The sequence below is a fragment of the Bos grunniens genome, chromosome 10 (genome assembly GCF_055505025.1).
Source record: "Bos grunniens cultivar Pamir isolate PY7600 chromosome 10, Bosgru_T2T1.0, whole genome shotgun sequence".
Lineage (NCBI taxonomy): Eukaryota > Metazoa > Chordata > Mammalia > Artiodactyla > Bovidae > Bos > Bos grunniens.
The window spans coordinates 58,481,693-58,498,295 of NC_141174.1; the positions used below are offsets into that span (position 1 = coordinate 58,481,693).

General features: G+C 41.9%; 1 protein-coding gene across 1 annotated transcript in view; it reads left to right on the plus strand.

The window, feature by feature from the left end:
- NID2 (nidogen 2) overlaps positions 1 to 16,603 on the plus strand; it is a 92,673-nt gene that overhangs the window by 2,747 nt on the left and 73,323 nt on the right. The window contains exons 3-4 of the mRNA XM_086321510.1: positions 7,488 to 7,720; positions 14,589 to 15,274. Of these exons, the coding sequence (XP_086177636.1) occupies positions 7,488 to 7,720; positions 14,589 to 15,274 (919 nt within the window). The remainder of the gene's footprint in view (positions 1 to 7,487; positions 7,721 to 14,588; positions 15,275 to 16,603) is intronic.

A 16,603-nucleotide genomic window follows, 5' to 3' on the forward strand; every position in this document is an offset into this window, starting at 1 on the left:
ATAAGGTAAGTATGTTGATTCATTCATTTATTTTTGCCCATAAGTTTAAAAAACATATTTAAAGTTTAACATACCTATAATACAAAGTTTAGAAAATAAACGCAGTTTATAATTATACTAATCAGAGGTCACCACTGCTATTTTGTTTTCTTCCAATCTTCTTTTCTAAACATATATATGTGATATATTAATATATGTATGTGTAAGTAATTTGTATTTAAACATAGTTGAGATCTATTTATCCAGCAAACTTTTTTGCACACTTACTGTATGTCAGGATGTGTAGACACTGTGAAAGGACACATTCTTTACTTTCAAGAATCTCAGGGTTTAATATTGATTATGATTCAATATAAGTGAAGTGACACCTTGAGACTAACTCCACCCCTCCCTGGTTAGGGAACCTAATCTGGGAAAGTTTCAGTGAGCAATTGTCTTTAAATCGGAGTTGAGCAGAGTTGAACATTCCCTATAGAAGGGGTAGCATATGACGTATCACCTACATACTGTATCGTTAATGTGTTTGGGGGCATTACATGTGGTATCCTATTACTGAAAAGGAAGGGTGGTGGGAATGAGGCTGGGAAGGCCGTGGGGTAGGGGCAGATCATGCTCTGCTAAGGGTTTGGACTTGGTTCTTTGGCACTGGGCAGCTCTTGAGGGATTTTAAATAGAAGTTTTGTTTTTCAAAGAGTGCTCTTTTTGACTATTGAGGAGGTAAGGGTTCAAAGGAAAGGCTGACTACTTGGACAATGATTATGTGTGCTGTTTATTCAGGATATCTTGTTAATTCTTATAACAACACTTTATCTTGCTGTCTTCTCACAACACTGCTGCAAGACAAGTACAGCAAAACTCACTGTTTGCCATTAACTAGTAAGTTAAGGTGAGTGTGCAGAATTCTGTACGTAGTAAGGCAAAGGCAGGTTTAGAATACAGACTTTCTTTTTCTTCTTTTTTGTGGTGTGTGGGATCCTCCATTGTGGCATGTAAACTCTCAGTTTCAGTATGTGGGATCTAGTCCCCTGACCAGAAGTGAACCCAGGTTCCCTGCTTTGGGAGCGTAAAGTTCCAGTCCCTGGACCACCAGGGAAGTCCCTATAATATAGACCTGTTGATTCTTAGGTTTTTGTTGTTGCTTCTACCCAGACTTTTCATGCAGGACCCATTCTATTGGCACAAGTGATGTAGGCGGACAGAGTAGTTATGCCTTTTCCAAACACTTCCAGTAAATGAGGCTTGTTTTATTTTTTTGATGTGATCTTAGTACCAGAAGAGTCCTTGGACTCATATCTCATTCAAAGGAAGAATGAACTTGGAATGAAATTTGCCAAGGATACTATTGATGCCTTATTACTTCCAAATTAGTATTCCAGTGGTCTGAAGTGAATCAAGCTGCATCTGTCTTTTTCAACAGAGAGAAAAAAGGTAATGTTGAGCTGAGTGAGATGATTTGTAGAGATGAGCAGTTGCACAGAACCTATGGGGTGATGAAGTCACTCTTAGAGCTTCAGGAGTCCAATTTTATCAGCACTTATTTGAAACTGAAAATTGTAATGCAGACAAATATTTTTCTCTTTCATCTGTAGCATGGAAATAATGCTTCTGATGTGAAGATAATGACAAAAAACGTTTTGAAAGAAGTAGTTTATGAAAGGTTATCCAGTGACTTTGGAAGCAATGATCCAGCCTCAGTCTTAGTTTACTAACCTGTAAAATGAGGTAGCAATGCCTACCTTACAGGACTGCTGTGAGAATTCACTAAGGTGACATTTTAAAGTAGCCATCGTAGTCCCTTAGTCTTAGCAGGTGCATTTGCTCAGCAGATCTGTGTTCCCCTACATGGGGTTGATGTAGGACCAGATTCTGGTTCTTTGATTTCTCTATCTTGAAAGGATACTGTGATGTGAGTCTTTTAACTTAAGGACTCTTTAAATACAAGGTTTTCTGCATTGCAACTTCTGTCTGGGCCTCTTTATGGTGGGGGCGGAGCGTGGGAAGATTTGTAGAATCCATCTCTTACTTTTCTAATTAAAATTAATCTTCAGAAATGTTGCCAAATGTTGAGCTGGCTTCAGAATGTTTAATTTAAAAAGGAGATAAAGATTCTGTTTGGAGAGAGGATGTTTTTTTAATTACCCACATTGAAGGTTCCTTCTGAATACTTTAAAGAGCCCTGTGACATGTGTTGTTGTTTTAATAGTTCTTTGGAAATAGATTTTGGCAAACAGTAATCTACTTTGCTTGAAGGACTGTGTGGGTTCTACATGGCCTTCTTAAACCTTGGCATATAACATGTTGCAGAGTTACCAGAAACTTGAAGATGTCAGAGGAAAGGCATTTTTACCTTTTAAAACTGTTTCAGATGTTGTCCTTTCTCACCATGGACATTCGTGATGGATGTGATGGGATGTGGTACCTGATACTGTAGGAATCTAAAAAGCTATGACCAAATAGTGTTTGTCAGCACAATCTGAGACACCTTGAATTGTCATAAGTACATCACAGAGCAAAGTCGCAGTTTAGTTCAGTTGCTCAGTAGTGTCCGACTCTGAGACCCCATGGACTGCAGCACGCTAGGCTACCCTATCCATCACCAACTCCCAGAGCTTGCTCAAACTCCTGTCCATTGAATGAGTGATGCCATCCAACTGTCTCATCCTCTGTCATCTCCTCCTCCTCCTGCCTTCAGTCTTCCCCAGCATCAGGGTCTTTTCCAGTGAGTCAGTTTGACCTTCAAAGAACTTACTGACGGGAGACATAAAGAGGACTAATGTTTACTTTAGCTGTGTCTTTTTCTCGAGGGTGGTGTGGGTGAGGGTGTTGTTATTTGAGGGATGAAGGGGGATAGAAAACTGGGCTTCATAGATCTGTGTGGTACAGGGAATGTTTTGTCGACTTTTAAGTTGGGCTGAAATGATGGATATTGAGTATGTGGCAACAGGACAGATTGTGCTGGCCGAGGATGTGTCCCGGGAGAAGGCCAAGAGAGCTGAGGCTGAAGATATGGATGAAGGCAGATGTGGGCAGTAAAATAAGATGAGCAGAAGGCTTCCTAGTGGAGGCCTCACCTCGGGAGTGAGATATGCCAACATGTTTCAAAGAACGATGGTCATTGATGGAGGGGGTTGGATCCAGTGAGAAAATGAGAAGTACAAGCAGGACATGGTTGTAGCTTTTTTTGAATTTTGAAGCTGAGGTCCCAAAGAAGGGAGGTCTACAGTCTGTCTGAGAGAGTTTAGCTTGTGTCTGAGATCTAGCTCTGCAGACATAGAGAACAGAGACATATATGGAAATTGCTTAAAGAAATGCTGAAGTTTTACTAAAGACCAAGTGTTAGGAAAGTTATAATATTAGGGATGTGATAGTACTGGGCATTTATTTTGGTATTTTTGGCAGGATCTGTAGGATTAAGGGCAGAAAAAATGAATGAGGGAAAATCATGCAAGTGACAGTGATGTATAGGTAATGGTAGATAGAGAAATATACTAAGGAATGGAGATTAGCATTCACACCAAACAATGGAGACAAGAAGCTAATAATGCTAGGAGTGTAGAGAGCAGCAGCTGCTGCTGCTAAGTCGCTTCAGTCGTGTCCGACTCTGTGCAGCCCCATAGACGGCAGCCCACCAGACTTCGCCGCCCCTGGGATTCCCCAGGCAAGAACATTGGAGTGGGTTGCCATTTCCTTCTCCAATGTATGAAAGTGAAAAGTGAAAGTGAAGTCGCTCAGTCGTGTCCAACTCTTCACGACCCCATGGACTGCAGCCCACCAGGTTCCTCCGTCCATGGGATTTCCAGGCAACAGTACTGGACTGAGTTGCCATCGCCTTCTCCGAGTATAGAGAGCATGAGGCCCTAAAGAAGACAGGAAGGGGAACTTTGTGACCCTACTTCTTAATTTTCATTATAATTTTTGTAAGCCACTTCAGGCAAACCCTTTGGGACATGGATGGTATTGTTGTGATATTTGGCCAGATGGCTGAAATTAAATAAATTGCATAAACTGGGAACTCATTGAGGAGCATGCTTTGTACCCGTCAGCCTGGCTTTGCCAAGCATCGTCAGGACTGATTGGTGATGCCCTGCACCTGGAAGGGAGAGTCCGAAGCTGATTGATTTCTCCTGAGGGCTCTGGCTTTTCTCTTTCTGATAGCAGGAAGGTGGATCCTGAAGCTCCACAGCACAGGCCCTGCTCCTCTCCTCCCTGGGATCTTGAGGAAGTTGGAAACTGCTGACCCTTTTGTGAGGTTTGGCAGCCCATCTGAGGCTTTTCCTTCAGGGACAGAGCATGTGGGGTTCTTGCAAAGTCTTTTCTCCAGGAATGTGTAGACCTTTCCGGTTAGGAAGCCAGTTAAAGAGTGTTCTAGGGGGAGGAGCCCTGCAGGACATCATGAAGCAGGCTCTTTAGGGATTAGGTAGAATGTTGTGGAACTGAGAGAAAACTTTAAACGTGATCATTTGGTGTGCGAATGGTTTTTAAACAGCCAGACTTTTTTGGCTGGTACTCTGGGATCCTAAATTCTATTTAAACTTTTTCTATTTGCCTATTTCAGTGAAGACAAGTATATTAAATAAATGCTTGCCACCTGTAATAAGTGCTTGTCTCAAGGATGGCATATAAAGACGTTGAATAACTTTTCATTGAAATAAATTTGCTCATTGGCTTAAAGAATGAATAAAATTTGTTGACTAGCTAAATACCCAGACCCCACAGTAAAAAGCCAGACTCTCCCCTTCCCAGCTCTGTTTACATTTTCCTTCCCTTTCCCATCCCCTTCAATTCCTTCACAATCTATAGGACCTCCTTATCTCACAGAGCTTCTCTAGATGTAGAACCAGGATTCCTCCTATCTGACATTTATTGTGGGCAATCAATGCCAGAAGCTTTGAAAGCTTTGCTTCTTAAAACAGAGTCTCTTTCCTTGAGTACCTTTCTTTCTCTAACTGAACTTTATTTATTCTGAGTAAAGTAAAACTCTGAAGTTACTGAATTGCCATTAATCGATCATGTATACATTCTGTATGGACATGATACAGAATGGCCTTTGTTTACATTTGGCAGAAGTTATGGCTTCCGAGCTTTGAGAAATTCTAGAAAACATCCCTTGCCTTTTGTTTTTGGAAAAGTCAAGCTTTCCGGCTGAAACAATCAACAACGAAAACAATAACAAATATATGAGGGCCCCCCCTTGTCTTTAAGTTTCTGAACTTAAAGGAAAGCAAAAAGCCAAGCCATGTAAGGTGACCTTTTCTATGTTGGCGATCTAGAAGAAAAGTTGGATAATATTTTGGTTTTTTTCTGGAAAAACATTTTAACACCTAAACTTTATCTTGTAAGTAAACCATCCAAACTATACTTAAAAATTAAACATCAAAAAAGAATAATTAACATTAGAAAAGAGCTTGGCCAGCATTTGGGGAAGGATGTAGGACAGGCCCATACCTATTGTCTGCTGTTTTATTTAGTAAAATGTGATATGTTTCTCTCTGCCTAACTTTGTGTGTCTAGCAAAATGGGGAGACAGTGCTCCTTACCAGTAAATAATGTTTCTAGGAGTCACATTATTTAGGGAGTAGTGGTATTTATAAATACATCTCCTGCTCCTTGCTAAGTTGCAAAAAGAATGGAGTTTAATGAGAGGGGTGTCCTCAGAGGCCTTCATATAACATTTTTTAAAAGATACTCAAGTACCATTAACTGATCACTTGTGTGTTGTGAGGGAGATAGCTGGATGTAGATAAAGGCAAAAAAAAAAAAAAAAAAAGTGTCCTGTTGAAAATACTAGAGTAAATTGAACTTTAAGGAGTGATTCTATAAGGACCTGGGTGTTGCGTTTGTGGCTAGTTCAGGCTCCTGGCCTGTCCTTCTGGTCTGCTTTGGCTCCTGCAGTGTTTATTACCATTCACAGTCAGCCTCTGCGACGCCTGCCCATTCCAGCCCTGAGGTCTGGGGCCCACGCCTTCCTCTCTGGCCTCTACTACCTTCTCCAGCAACTCTCCTGGAATCCCAGCCATGGCTGCTCCCTGTCGTAAACTCTGAGACTGTCCTGGGTGGAGGCTTCCATCCTTTGCCCCTTTGCTTGTTCCCACCAAGCATACTGTCCAGTGCTTGGCTGGCACCTGGCTTTCTGAATTAATGTACAAATGAATTAATGAATCAAGTTTACAGACATGTAAACAGCTAATCAGGCTAAACGAGGCGACTGCTAACTAGAAACACTCATTAAGATGTTGTGGAGGGTCAGAGAACAGCAATAAATCTACAGGGAATCTCGAAAACCCCTCAGAGGTCAGTACTAGAAGGTCAGGAGTGTTTCTAGGCACAGGAAAACGTGAGTAAATAAATGTTCAGAAGCATCAAAGTACATGGGACAGATGGGCAATATTAAATAATCTGGTGAAGATACAGTGGATGTGAGCCTGGAAAGAGAGTTTGCAGCTTATAATCACCTGGCGTGGCAGGCCAAGGAGTGGTTGGCACGGCCTGGTGGTGCAGGGCAGGGACCCTGGAGCTGGCTGGCCTGCCACTGCATACTAACAGCCTAGCCCTAGGCAGGTCTCTTAGCCTTTATGTCCTGGTTTCCACATCTGAGAAATGAGGATAGGATAACTCTGGTGCTGGTGTCAGAAGGTAGATGGAAGAGAATAGAAAGTGAGGCTGTGAGAACAATAATGAGGCCTTTTGATCAGCCAGTGCCTCACACCACCCCTGCCCATAAAGGGGATTCAATAAATAAGTGAATGAGTGAATGAATGAATGAATGAATGATCCCAGTAAGTGCCCAGAGCAGTAAACTAGGGCAGTGACTATGGGAATGTACACATTAATTTTGCTATTTACTCTCAGCTCTGAAAGAAGTTTGGATGATAGAAGTTTGAAACCTTAAAAAGTAGTTTTATTTTTTTAACCTGTGTTTTTAAAAAAGTCCTTTATTTTTGGTTGCGCTGGGTCTTTGTTGAATTGCGCAGGCTTTCTCTGGTTGCAGCGAGTGGGGGCTACGCTTCGTTGCAGTGTGTGGGCTTCTCATGGCAGTGCAGAGCACAGGCTTTAGGTGCGCGGGCTCCAGTAGCTGTGGCACGTGGGCTCTAGAGCGCAGGCTCAGTAGTTGTGGTGCACGGGCTTAGTTGCTCCGCGGCATGTGGGGTCTTCCCAGACCAGCAATCAGACCTGTGTCCCCTGCGTTGGCAGGCAGATTCTTACGCACTGTGCCACCAAGGAAGTCCTAACCTGTGTGTTGTTGTTTTTTTTTTAACCTATGCATATTTCAACTATTAATCTAAGTTGATAAAAGATGATTATAATAATACAGCTTATGTAATTATGCTTATAACTTGGAGAGGAAATTTAAAAGAATATTATGTTAAAACAATTTAGAGAAATCCTGAGAAGGGGGACAACACTTTGCATTTCATAATGCTTTGCTTGCAGTTTTTTTTGTTGTTATTTGTTTGATTTATTAAGAATATTGTCTATTTTTTTCACAGCTGAATACTTTCCAGGCAGTGTTGGCATCTGATGAATTTGACACCTACGCCCTCTTTCTTTATCCTGCCAATGGCCTTCAGTTCTTTGGAACACGCCCCAAAGAATCTTACAACGTCCAGCTCCAGCTTCCAGCCCGGGTGGGCTTCTGCCGAGGAGAGGTTGATGACCTGAATAGACAGGGACCATATTTCAGCTTGACTAGCACTGAACAGTCTGTGAAAAATCTCTACCAGTAAGTAGCATAGGGCTTAAGCCCTTTCTTGTTGGAATGTAAGGACCCTTAGGAGCTACCCAAACTTCAGTGGCTCTAAGACCATTAAATAGTATCTTGGTAGTTTCTAACTAAGCAAGGCATCAATGTCAAAACCAGGAACTAGACTAGGCCCTGGGAGGAGCAAGTTGACCAAAATATAAAAGGTTCGTTATTTTTCCTGCCGTATTGGCTAGAGATACCAGAAACCAAACTGTGTGTGTGAGTATATGTGTGTGTGTGTGTGTGTGTATGTGTGTGTGTGTGTATGTGTGTGTTAGCACAGCCACTGAGGCTTGCTATGGAAAACATTGCTCTTGGAACCACATAAAAATATTCAGTAATATAACTGCCCAGGTTGAGGTTTTTCCAGGTTAATCGTTTCACAGCTGGAAATGTTGTAAGTTAGTCTTTTATACAGATAGGTGTTAAAAGTTAAATTAAGAGTTGTGTAATTTGGAAAAAAAAGAGAAAAACCAACAAACAGATTGCTAGGGTTTTGGAAGTCTTGGGATTTCTCAATGGCTTCATTATCTGAAATCGTCTGGATGGGTTTTTCATGAAATGCCTGGAACTGGGCACATTCCTTAGTCCCATCACGTGAGCGCACTTTGCTTGTCCACATCATGCTCAGTATCTGGGTTGGCATCAGTTGATATTTACTCATTTCTGGGCTTAAAAAAAATCTCTCTGCTTTTATGCTTCCCTGAATACGGGTCTACAAGCTGGACAGAATGAGATTACTGGGTACTGGAACACCTTACACTTTTGCATGCCATCCGCTCTACTCAGAGACCAGAGAGCGGGCCCTACAGCCAAACAGGGTTACTCAGAGCTGACATTTATGGAGAGCTTACTGTTTGCCAACATTATGCTAAACACTTTCCAGAAGTTCTCTTAATTAAAACTCAACAAGAGTCTCAGGGGGTAAGTTCTGTTCTTTTGTCAATGTGACAAATGAGCTTAGGAAAGTTAAATTGCCTATAATCTCAAAGTTATGAAGTGGCAAAGCCAAAATTCAAGCACGAGTCTGGAGCTCTGAACTACTGTTTTTTTTATGCTGAATCCTGGCTTGCTTTCCCATTCTCAGGACTCACATTAGGCATCTTATGGGCTCCACTGAGGTTGCCTTTTAGTCTTGACTCTGGAGAAAAGTTAGCTCCTTGCTTTTTCTGCCCTGGCTCCACCACCCTCTTCTCTGGAGCCCATGGATTCTCTGCTTTTCAGACATTATCCAAGCGCTGGAAAGACAAAGATGTCTAAGGCCTAGGCCCTGTATACTAGCAGCCTGCATTCTCCTAGACTAGATGGAGGAGCAGTTTGACAGTTCCAGAGCATGGGACTAGGTGCTAACACCGCCTCAGGGTACAGGAGGCAGTGGAGGCCAAAAAGCCTGTGGGAAAAAGCAGTTATGCTTCCCCGCCACAGCCGTAAAGGCCCCTAAGAACTCACACAGGCACACATGGACACGCAGACTTGTACACATATACACTCTTCCATTTACCTTCCTCCATGTGGCTCAATGGTAAAGAATCCACCTGCCAAGGCAGGAGATGTGGGTTCAGTCTGTGGGTTGAGAAGGTCACCTGGAGGAGGGCATGGCAACCCACTCCAGTGTTCTTGCCTGGAAAATCCCATGGACAGAGGAACTTGGCAGACTACAGTCCATGAGGTCACAAAAATCAGCCATGACTTAGTGACCAAACAATAGCAACAACGCCTACCTCATCTTTGTCTTTCATGCTTCCTAGAAACCTCCGAGTTGCTTGATTGAAAGTGGAAGATAGGGGGCCAGAATGACTGGCAGAAGAAGTTTTCTTTAGTAAAATCTGTTTAGTATAAAAACTAAAATAAGGTGCAAGTAATGCTGATGATTGTGAAATAAAAGTAAAAATCACCCATTATCACTGCTTCAAAGTGATAACCATTATTAATAGTCATTTCAGAAGTTTAGGTGTATACAAAACCTTTTTAAAACCAAAAAGGTTCTTTTGTTATACATATGCAATCTTCCCATTTACCACTGTCTGATGGACATCTTTCAGTAAGATATCTTTATATTATTATTTGAAGGCTATAAAACATGGCATCATATATGGCCTATATTATTAAAACAATAAACTGATGAACATTTAAACTATTTCTGGTTTTTCCTTTTATAATTATTGTTGCAGTAAACAAAATAATATACATTGTTTGGATGCTCATTTGTCTTAAAGATAAATTCTTAAAAGTAGAATTGCTGAGAAAAGGTATATGCAGTTTAACATTTTAGTGCACGTTAACCAAATCACCCTTCAGAAACCCTGCACCAGCTTACAATCCCACCAATAATGGAGAGCTGTGATTGACAATGTTCATTTCCTACAGGCTTCTAATCTTTTTAATATTTGTGAATCTGATAGGTGTAAATGTTCATATTTTCACTCTAATTTTTATGATTACTGGTAAAACTGAGCACCTTTTCAATGGTTAATAGCCATTTCTTTGCTCTTTTCTACTGAGGTATTTACAGAGATCTTTTACAAATAAGAAAAATCTAGTAAAAATATTTTCTCTTAAATGCCATCCATATTTTTATCCAGTTGTTCATCTTTAAAGGTAGTTACGATCTAAAAGGTATAACTTTAGGGTTGTCAAAGTTATTGGCCTTTTCCTTTATGATTTCAGGTCTTGGTATTATTCTTAGGAAGGCCTTTTCTACCTCCAAATGATAGAACAGTTCCCCAACTTAATCCTCTATTTTACTTTTTTCTTTCTTCTTTCCTTCCCTTCTTCCTTCCTTCATTTTTTTCTTTCCTCCCTCCCTCTCTCCTTTCTTTCTTTCCTTCCCATTATTACAAGATATTGAATATAGTTCCCTGTGCTATCCAGTAGATTCTTATTGGTTATCTATTTTATGTATAGTAGTGTGCATGTGTTAACCCCAAACACCTTATTTATCCCTCTCCCACTTTCCCCTTTGGTAGCTGTAAGTTTGTGTTCTGTGTCAGTGTCTTTCTGTTTTGGAAGTAAGTTCATTTGTGTCTTTCTCTTCTTTTAGATTCCACATATCAGTAATATCATATGATATTTTTCTTTGTCTGGCTTACTTCATTTAGTGTGATGATCTCTAGGTCCATTCATGTTGCTGCAAATGGTATTCAGTTCAGTTCAGTCGCTCAGTCGTGTCCGATTCTTTGTGACCCCATGAACCGTACCACGCCAGGCCTCCCTGTCTATCTCCCTGTCCATCACCAACTCCCAGAGTCCACCCAAACCCATCTCCATTGAATCGGTGATGCCATCCAACCATCTCATCCTCTGTTGTCCCCTTCTCCTCCTGCCCTCAATCTTTCCCAGCATCAGGGTCTTTTCAAATGAGTCAGCTCTTTGCATCAGGTGGCCAAAGTATTGGAGTTTCAGCTTCAACATCAGTCCCTCCAACGAACACCCAGGACTGATCTCCTTTAGAATGGGCTGGTTGCATCTCCGCAGTCCAAGGGACTCTCAAGAGTCTTTTCCAACACCACAGTTCAAAAGCATCAATTCTTCAGTGCTCAGCCTTCTTTATAGTCCAACTCTCACATCCATACATGACCACTGGCAAAAACCATAGCCTTGACTTAGACGGACCTTTGTTGGCAAAGTAATGTCTCTGCTTTTGAATATGCTGTCAAGGTTGGTCATAACTTTCCTTCCAAGGAGCAAGCATCTTTTAATTTCATGGCTGCAATCACCATCTGCATTGATTTTGGAGCCCAGAAAAATATAGTCAGCCACTGTGTCCGCTGTTTCCCCATCTATTTGCCATGAAGTGATGGGACCAGATGCCATGATCTTAGTTTTCTGAATGTTGAGCTTTAAGCCAACTTTTTCAGTCTCCTCTTTCACTTTCATCATTACTTCATTCTTTGTTTATGGCTCAGCAATATTCCATTGTGTATATATATATACACCACATCTTTATCCATTCATCTGTTGACGGACATTTAGGTTGCTTCCATGTCTTAGTTATCGTAAATAGTGCTGTTATGAAAATTGGAGTGCATGTATCTTTTCAAAGTATGGTTTTCTCTGCATATATGCCCAGAAGTGGGATTGCTGGGTCATATGACAGTTCTATATTTAGTTTTTTAAGGAACATCCATACAGTTCTCCATAGTGACTGTACTGATTTACGTTCCCACCCACAGTGTAGGAGGGTTACTTTTTCTCCATGCCCTCTCCAGCATTCATTATTTAAAATTTCAAAAATATGCAGAAAAGTGGAGGTAATCTAGATTTACAAGCTGTTGACATTTTGCCATCTTAATAATTTTTTTCTTTTTTATGTTACTAATTTAAAGTAAGTGACACCCATCATGCCACTCTCCCCTCAGAGCATCAGTATGCATTTTTAAAAAATAAAATTCTCCTAGTCAATAGAATTATTTTCTTCCTCAAACTTGTCTTATAAGTTTAGAGGTCATAAATTATATAATTCATAATGTGTTTGTAATAATTCTCCTTCTGCACATTTAAATATGAATGTATACATTTGCATTTTTTGAGATTATTCTTTTCTGTCTCCTAGAAAACAGTAGTTACTAAGCACTTATTATATGCAGGGCCCCATGCTGAACATTTTATGTGATTTTCTAGCTTAATCCTCCTAATACCCCAGGGAGGAAGGCACTGTCCATCTCATTTTGTAGCCTTATTTTCTTTCTAGGAAATAAATAAACTTCTTTCTATCGCTAAGCTTTCCAAATGACCTTGGATTTTAGGATAAACTCAAACTGGCTTCTTTCCTATCATTTACAATGACAAAAGCCAGGGTAGTGATTCATATTTAAGTAGAAGGCTATTTTATTTAGCTTTTATCTGCCATAATTTGTACTTTCCTACTCTTTGAAGCTTTTATAGTTCTGTTTCTAACTTCAAGAAGAAATTTCACAGCTGCAACACCTCCGATGTGATAACAAACTCAACATCCTCAGATTTTCTGAGTCCTCAGAAAATCTTATCTTCTCTAACATTCCTTGCTTGCTTGCCAGAAAGCACCAGCATTTAATTCTTAGAACTTACCGAGTTTACAAAGCATATTGCACAAAGGATCAAAACTTTCTTTCTACACTCGTTTCCCTAAACTAATCGCAACAGCAGTGGTGGTAACAACATGTGAAGGGGTGGGGACTGATTGATTCTTGGAATTGTGTTAATAAATATTATTGCTACAGAAATCCACATGAAGGTGAGCAATACCAGCCCAAATGAGCAAAATTCTCTTGTCCTCATATGAGTCAATGAATTTCCTGTTAATATTATTAGTCACTAACTGACTTCTCATGGACTGGTGCAGAGAAAATCCCACAACACGAGAGACTGAGAGCCTGGTGTTTGGTCCGTATACCAGAGCATATAGAAATGGGTGTATTCAAGCCAGCCAGACCCTTTCTTTCTTCGGGTTTTTCCTTTTTTTTTTTTTTTTTAATTGTTTGTGGGGTTATTCTCTTTAGAATGTATCATTGACTAAAATAATGGGTCGCTGGGATATTTGGAAGACTGAATGGAGCCTGTGTTCTTTTCTAGTGGAGGTGTACAAGTGAGCTCCCTGGCTCCAAATGTTTCTGGACGCCTCTTACCTGTGACCCGTGGCAGTTAATTAACCTGCTTTCTTACCCCTCCCCCCCACTCTTACCTTTGTTCTAATCTGCTCAACATTTTTGATACTTAGGTATTTCTATTTCTTTGAGTTTTTTGACATTGATTTACCAGGGTTTGTGAATTAGTTAATTGAATAATCCATGTGACTAAACAGCGAAATGTTTCTGACGTTCTGTAGTGTAAAAGAATTAGGATGTGGACTGACTATGGTGTACTGATTTTCTGACATGATGTGGATATTCAGAGCATAGGCTTTGGTGTTATTGCTGAATTCAAGTCCAAGCTCTGCCAATTATTATTGTGCAACCTTAAGAAGATTAGTTAACCTCTCTAAACCTGTTTTCTCCTCTGAAAACTCAGGCATATCACTGCCTCTACCTTGCAAGTTGTGTTGAAGAATGTTAAGCACTTGGCATGTAACTCTCAAATAAAAAGGACTCATTATTATTTAGGTGTTTGGCAGAAATGTTTAAGCATATGTTTTCTTGAGTTTGTTAAAAGTGTGTGTGTGCTTGCATTCAGTAGGTAAGTCATGTCCAACACTTTGTGTCCCCATGGACTGTAGCCCACGAGGCTCCTCTGTCCATGGAATTCTCCAGACAAGAATACTGGATTGGGTTGCCCTTTCCTTCTCCAGGGGATCTTCTCAACCTAGGGATTGAACCCATGTCTTCTGCACTGGCAGGAGGCTTCTTTACCACTGAGTCACCAAGGAGTGTTAGTTGCTCAGTCATGTCCGACTCTTTGCCACCCCATGGATTGTAGCCTGCCAAGCTCCTCTGTCCATGGAGTTCTCCAAGCAAGAATACTGGAGTGGGTAGCCATACCCTTCTCCAAGGGATCTTCTCAACCCAGGAATTGAACCCAGGTCGCCCATGTTGTGAGCGGATCCTTTACCATCTGAGCTAGCAGGGAAGCCCTTGTTCCCTAGGTGTTTTCATATAGCCATTTAGATAAAACATGTAGTACAGAATTCTGATTTGAGTGTCCAGCAGTAGGCATATGGCCTTTGAAACCCATTGTTTAATAAGAGATTGTTTGCATCAAAATTCCAATATAATGCTTTTCAGTTATCATGTAAGTCTGGTTTTGTTTGGTTCCCTGCCAGTGAAAACTTAATCTGATCTGAATAGCCTTTCAGTTTTCAGATAAATTGCTCACCTTTGTAAGAAGGTGGTGGGTGGACACGTGTGCTACAATATCTTTTTTCCTTTCTGTTTAGACACAGCAACCTGGGCATTCCTGGAGTGTGGGCTTTTCACATAGGCAGCATTTCCCCGTTGGACAACGTCAGGCCAGCAACCATTGGAGGAGACCTTTCCAAAGCCCGTCCTTCAGCTCCTCTGGGACAGTCCTTCAGCCATGCTGTGGCCCTGGAGGATGACTACACTCAGGACACTTTGGATGATTATGATGAGAATGAGGAGGAAATCGAATACCCGCCTAGTGAGCCAGCGGAGGCATCAAATGGCCACAGCTCAGTCGATGTTTCTTTAGGAGGTAGGATCTCTGCTCCAGATTCTGACCTGGCCTCCCCTGAGCCACGTTTAGCATCTCGGAGTGGGCCTGAAACAGAATCTTCCCCCTTGGACCCTCACACCAAAGAGAGGAGACTTCAGGGGGAGACCGATGCCCCGGATTTAAAAGGGCGAGTCGAGTCTTCTGAACAGCCAGGGACCAGAGTCCCTGCTCCTCCAAAGACTGAAGGAGATTCACCTGCTCCTCCCGGGGAAGCCCCGCCGCCCTCCCCAGAGGGAGGGGCTGGGCCAGCGGACCAGGATGCTCTTCCAGCCCATCCCGGAGGAGAGGCAGCCCTTCCCAACTACCCTGGGCCCGACCACGGCCCGCACCTGGGTCAGCGGGGGCAAGTGGTCGGGGTGGAGGACGACATCAGCTCCAACACTGAGGGTAAGTGGATTCGAACCCTGGTGCTAAGAATTCATTGAAAAAAAAACTGGTCTTGCAGAGACTCATGAATTTTCTTTCAAGTGAGTAGATGAAGAGTTTAGCAAAAAGAAGCTGGGGATTTATTTTTAAAACCCAAGTATCTTTTCTTTGCCAAAGAAATCTTGGCAGGCAAATTCTGTTTGGAATCTGTTGACCATTAATAATACTTTTTTTTTTAAAGAGGGGCTTCTTGAGCACGTGGGGAAAAACTGGGGGTTGCTCGTGCCAGCTACGCTCTCAAGTGGAATGAAGTATTTTAGTCTGAAAGTTCAACAAAGCTAAAGCGTTTTTGAGGCCTCACACGTATTATGGTGATGGAGGGCTTCGGGCTTTGGTTTCAGGTGGTGAGCTGTGCTGGCTGGGATGAACATTCCAGACTCTTCCTCCATAATGGGATGACCTCAGTGCTCCCCTCAGTTAGGAACATGGTGGTGGAGTGTGTGGGAGAGGGGACCCCTGGGGAGAAAACTTCGAACCACCTGTGTCTTGTCATTTCTGGTTCACGGCTGTGCAGCTGTGCTATTCAGCTCCCTGGAGCCTTGTCCTCATTTTCATGACTCACTGACTAGAGCGAGGGGCCAGCAGAGAAATGCCCAGGGGAGGCCTTGGTTAATTAATATAGACACGGAGCCCATGTTGCCTTCTCTTAAAGGCGAGACTTGTCAGGTCAGCTCTTTCTTCCCAGTCAGAGATGTGAACACCTGAATGGGAAACTGGCCACAGATTTATCCCATTTGTTCCAGGGACTGCTCATCAGACCTCTGACAGGAGGAAAGAGGTCAGAGGTGAAAGCATTCTTTAGAACCTTTGTATTTTTTCTTCACCTTTCCTGTTTCCCATGGTTTTTATGGTAAAACAGGTTGACCTAGCAAAAGGTCTTTCAGGTGGTTCTTCAGTGGTCCCTGACCTGCAAGAATTTGCTTGAAGAAGCACTTCTTTTGGGAGGTGGGGGGATGAAACTATTTCATGACTGAGGTGACGCTGGATAATGATGACAAGGAGAACATTGGTGTCAGACTTAGGGTTGAATCTTGGCTGTCATGCTGGCTTCATGTAACCCCCAAACCTCTAGTTTCTCCTACATTTGTTGAGAGAATTGAAAGAGATAATGAAGTTCTTAGGTTAGTGTCTGTACTAGTTAGATCTTAATAAGTGGTGGCTGCTGCTGCTGCTAAGTCACTTCAGTGGTGGCTGCTTTTACTAATTATAGAGGATTTAAAGCAGTGGGAATGGGGGTGGGGTGGTAGAAAAGGAAGAGTGGGCTTGTTAAGAATTTGTGCCTAAGGACCG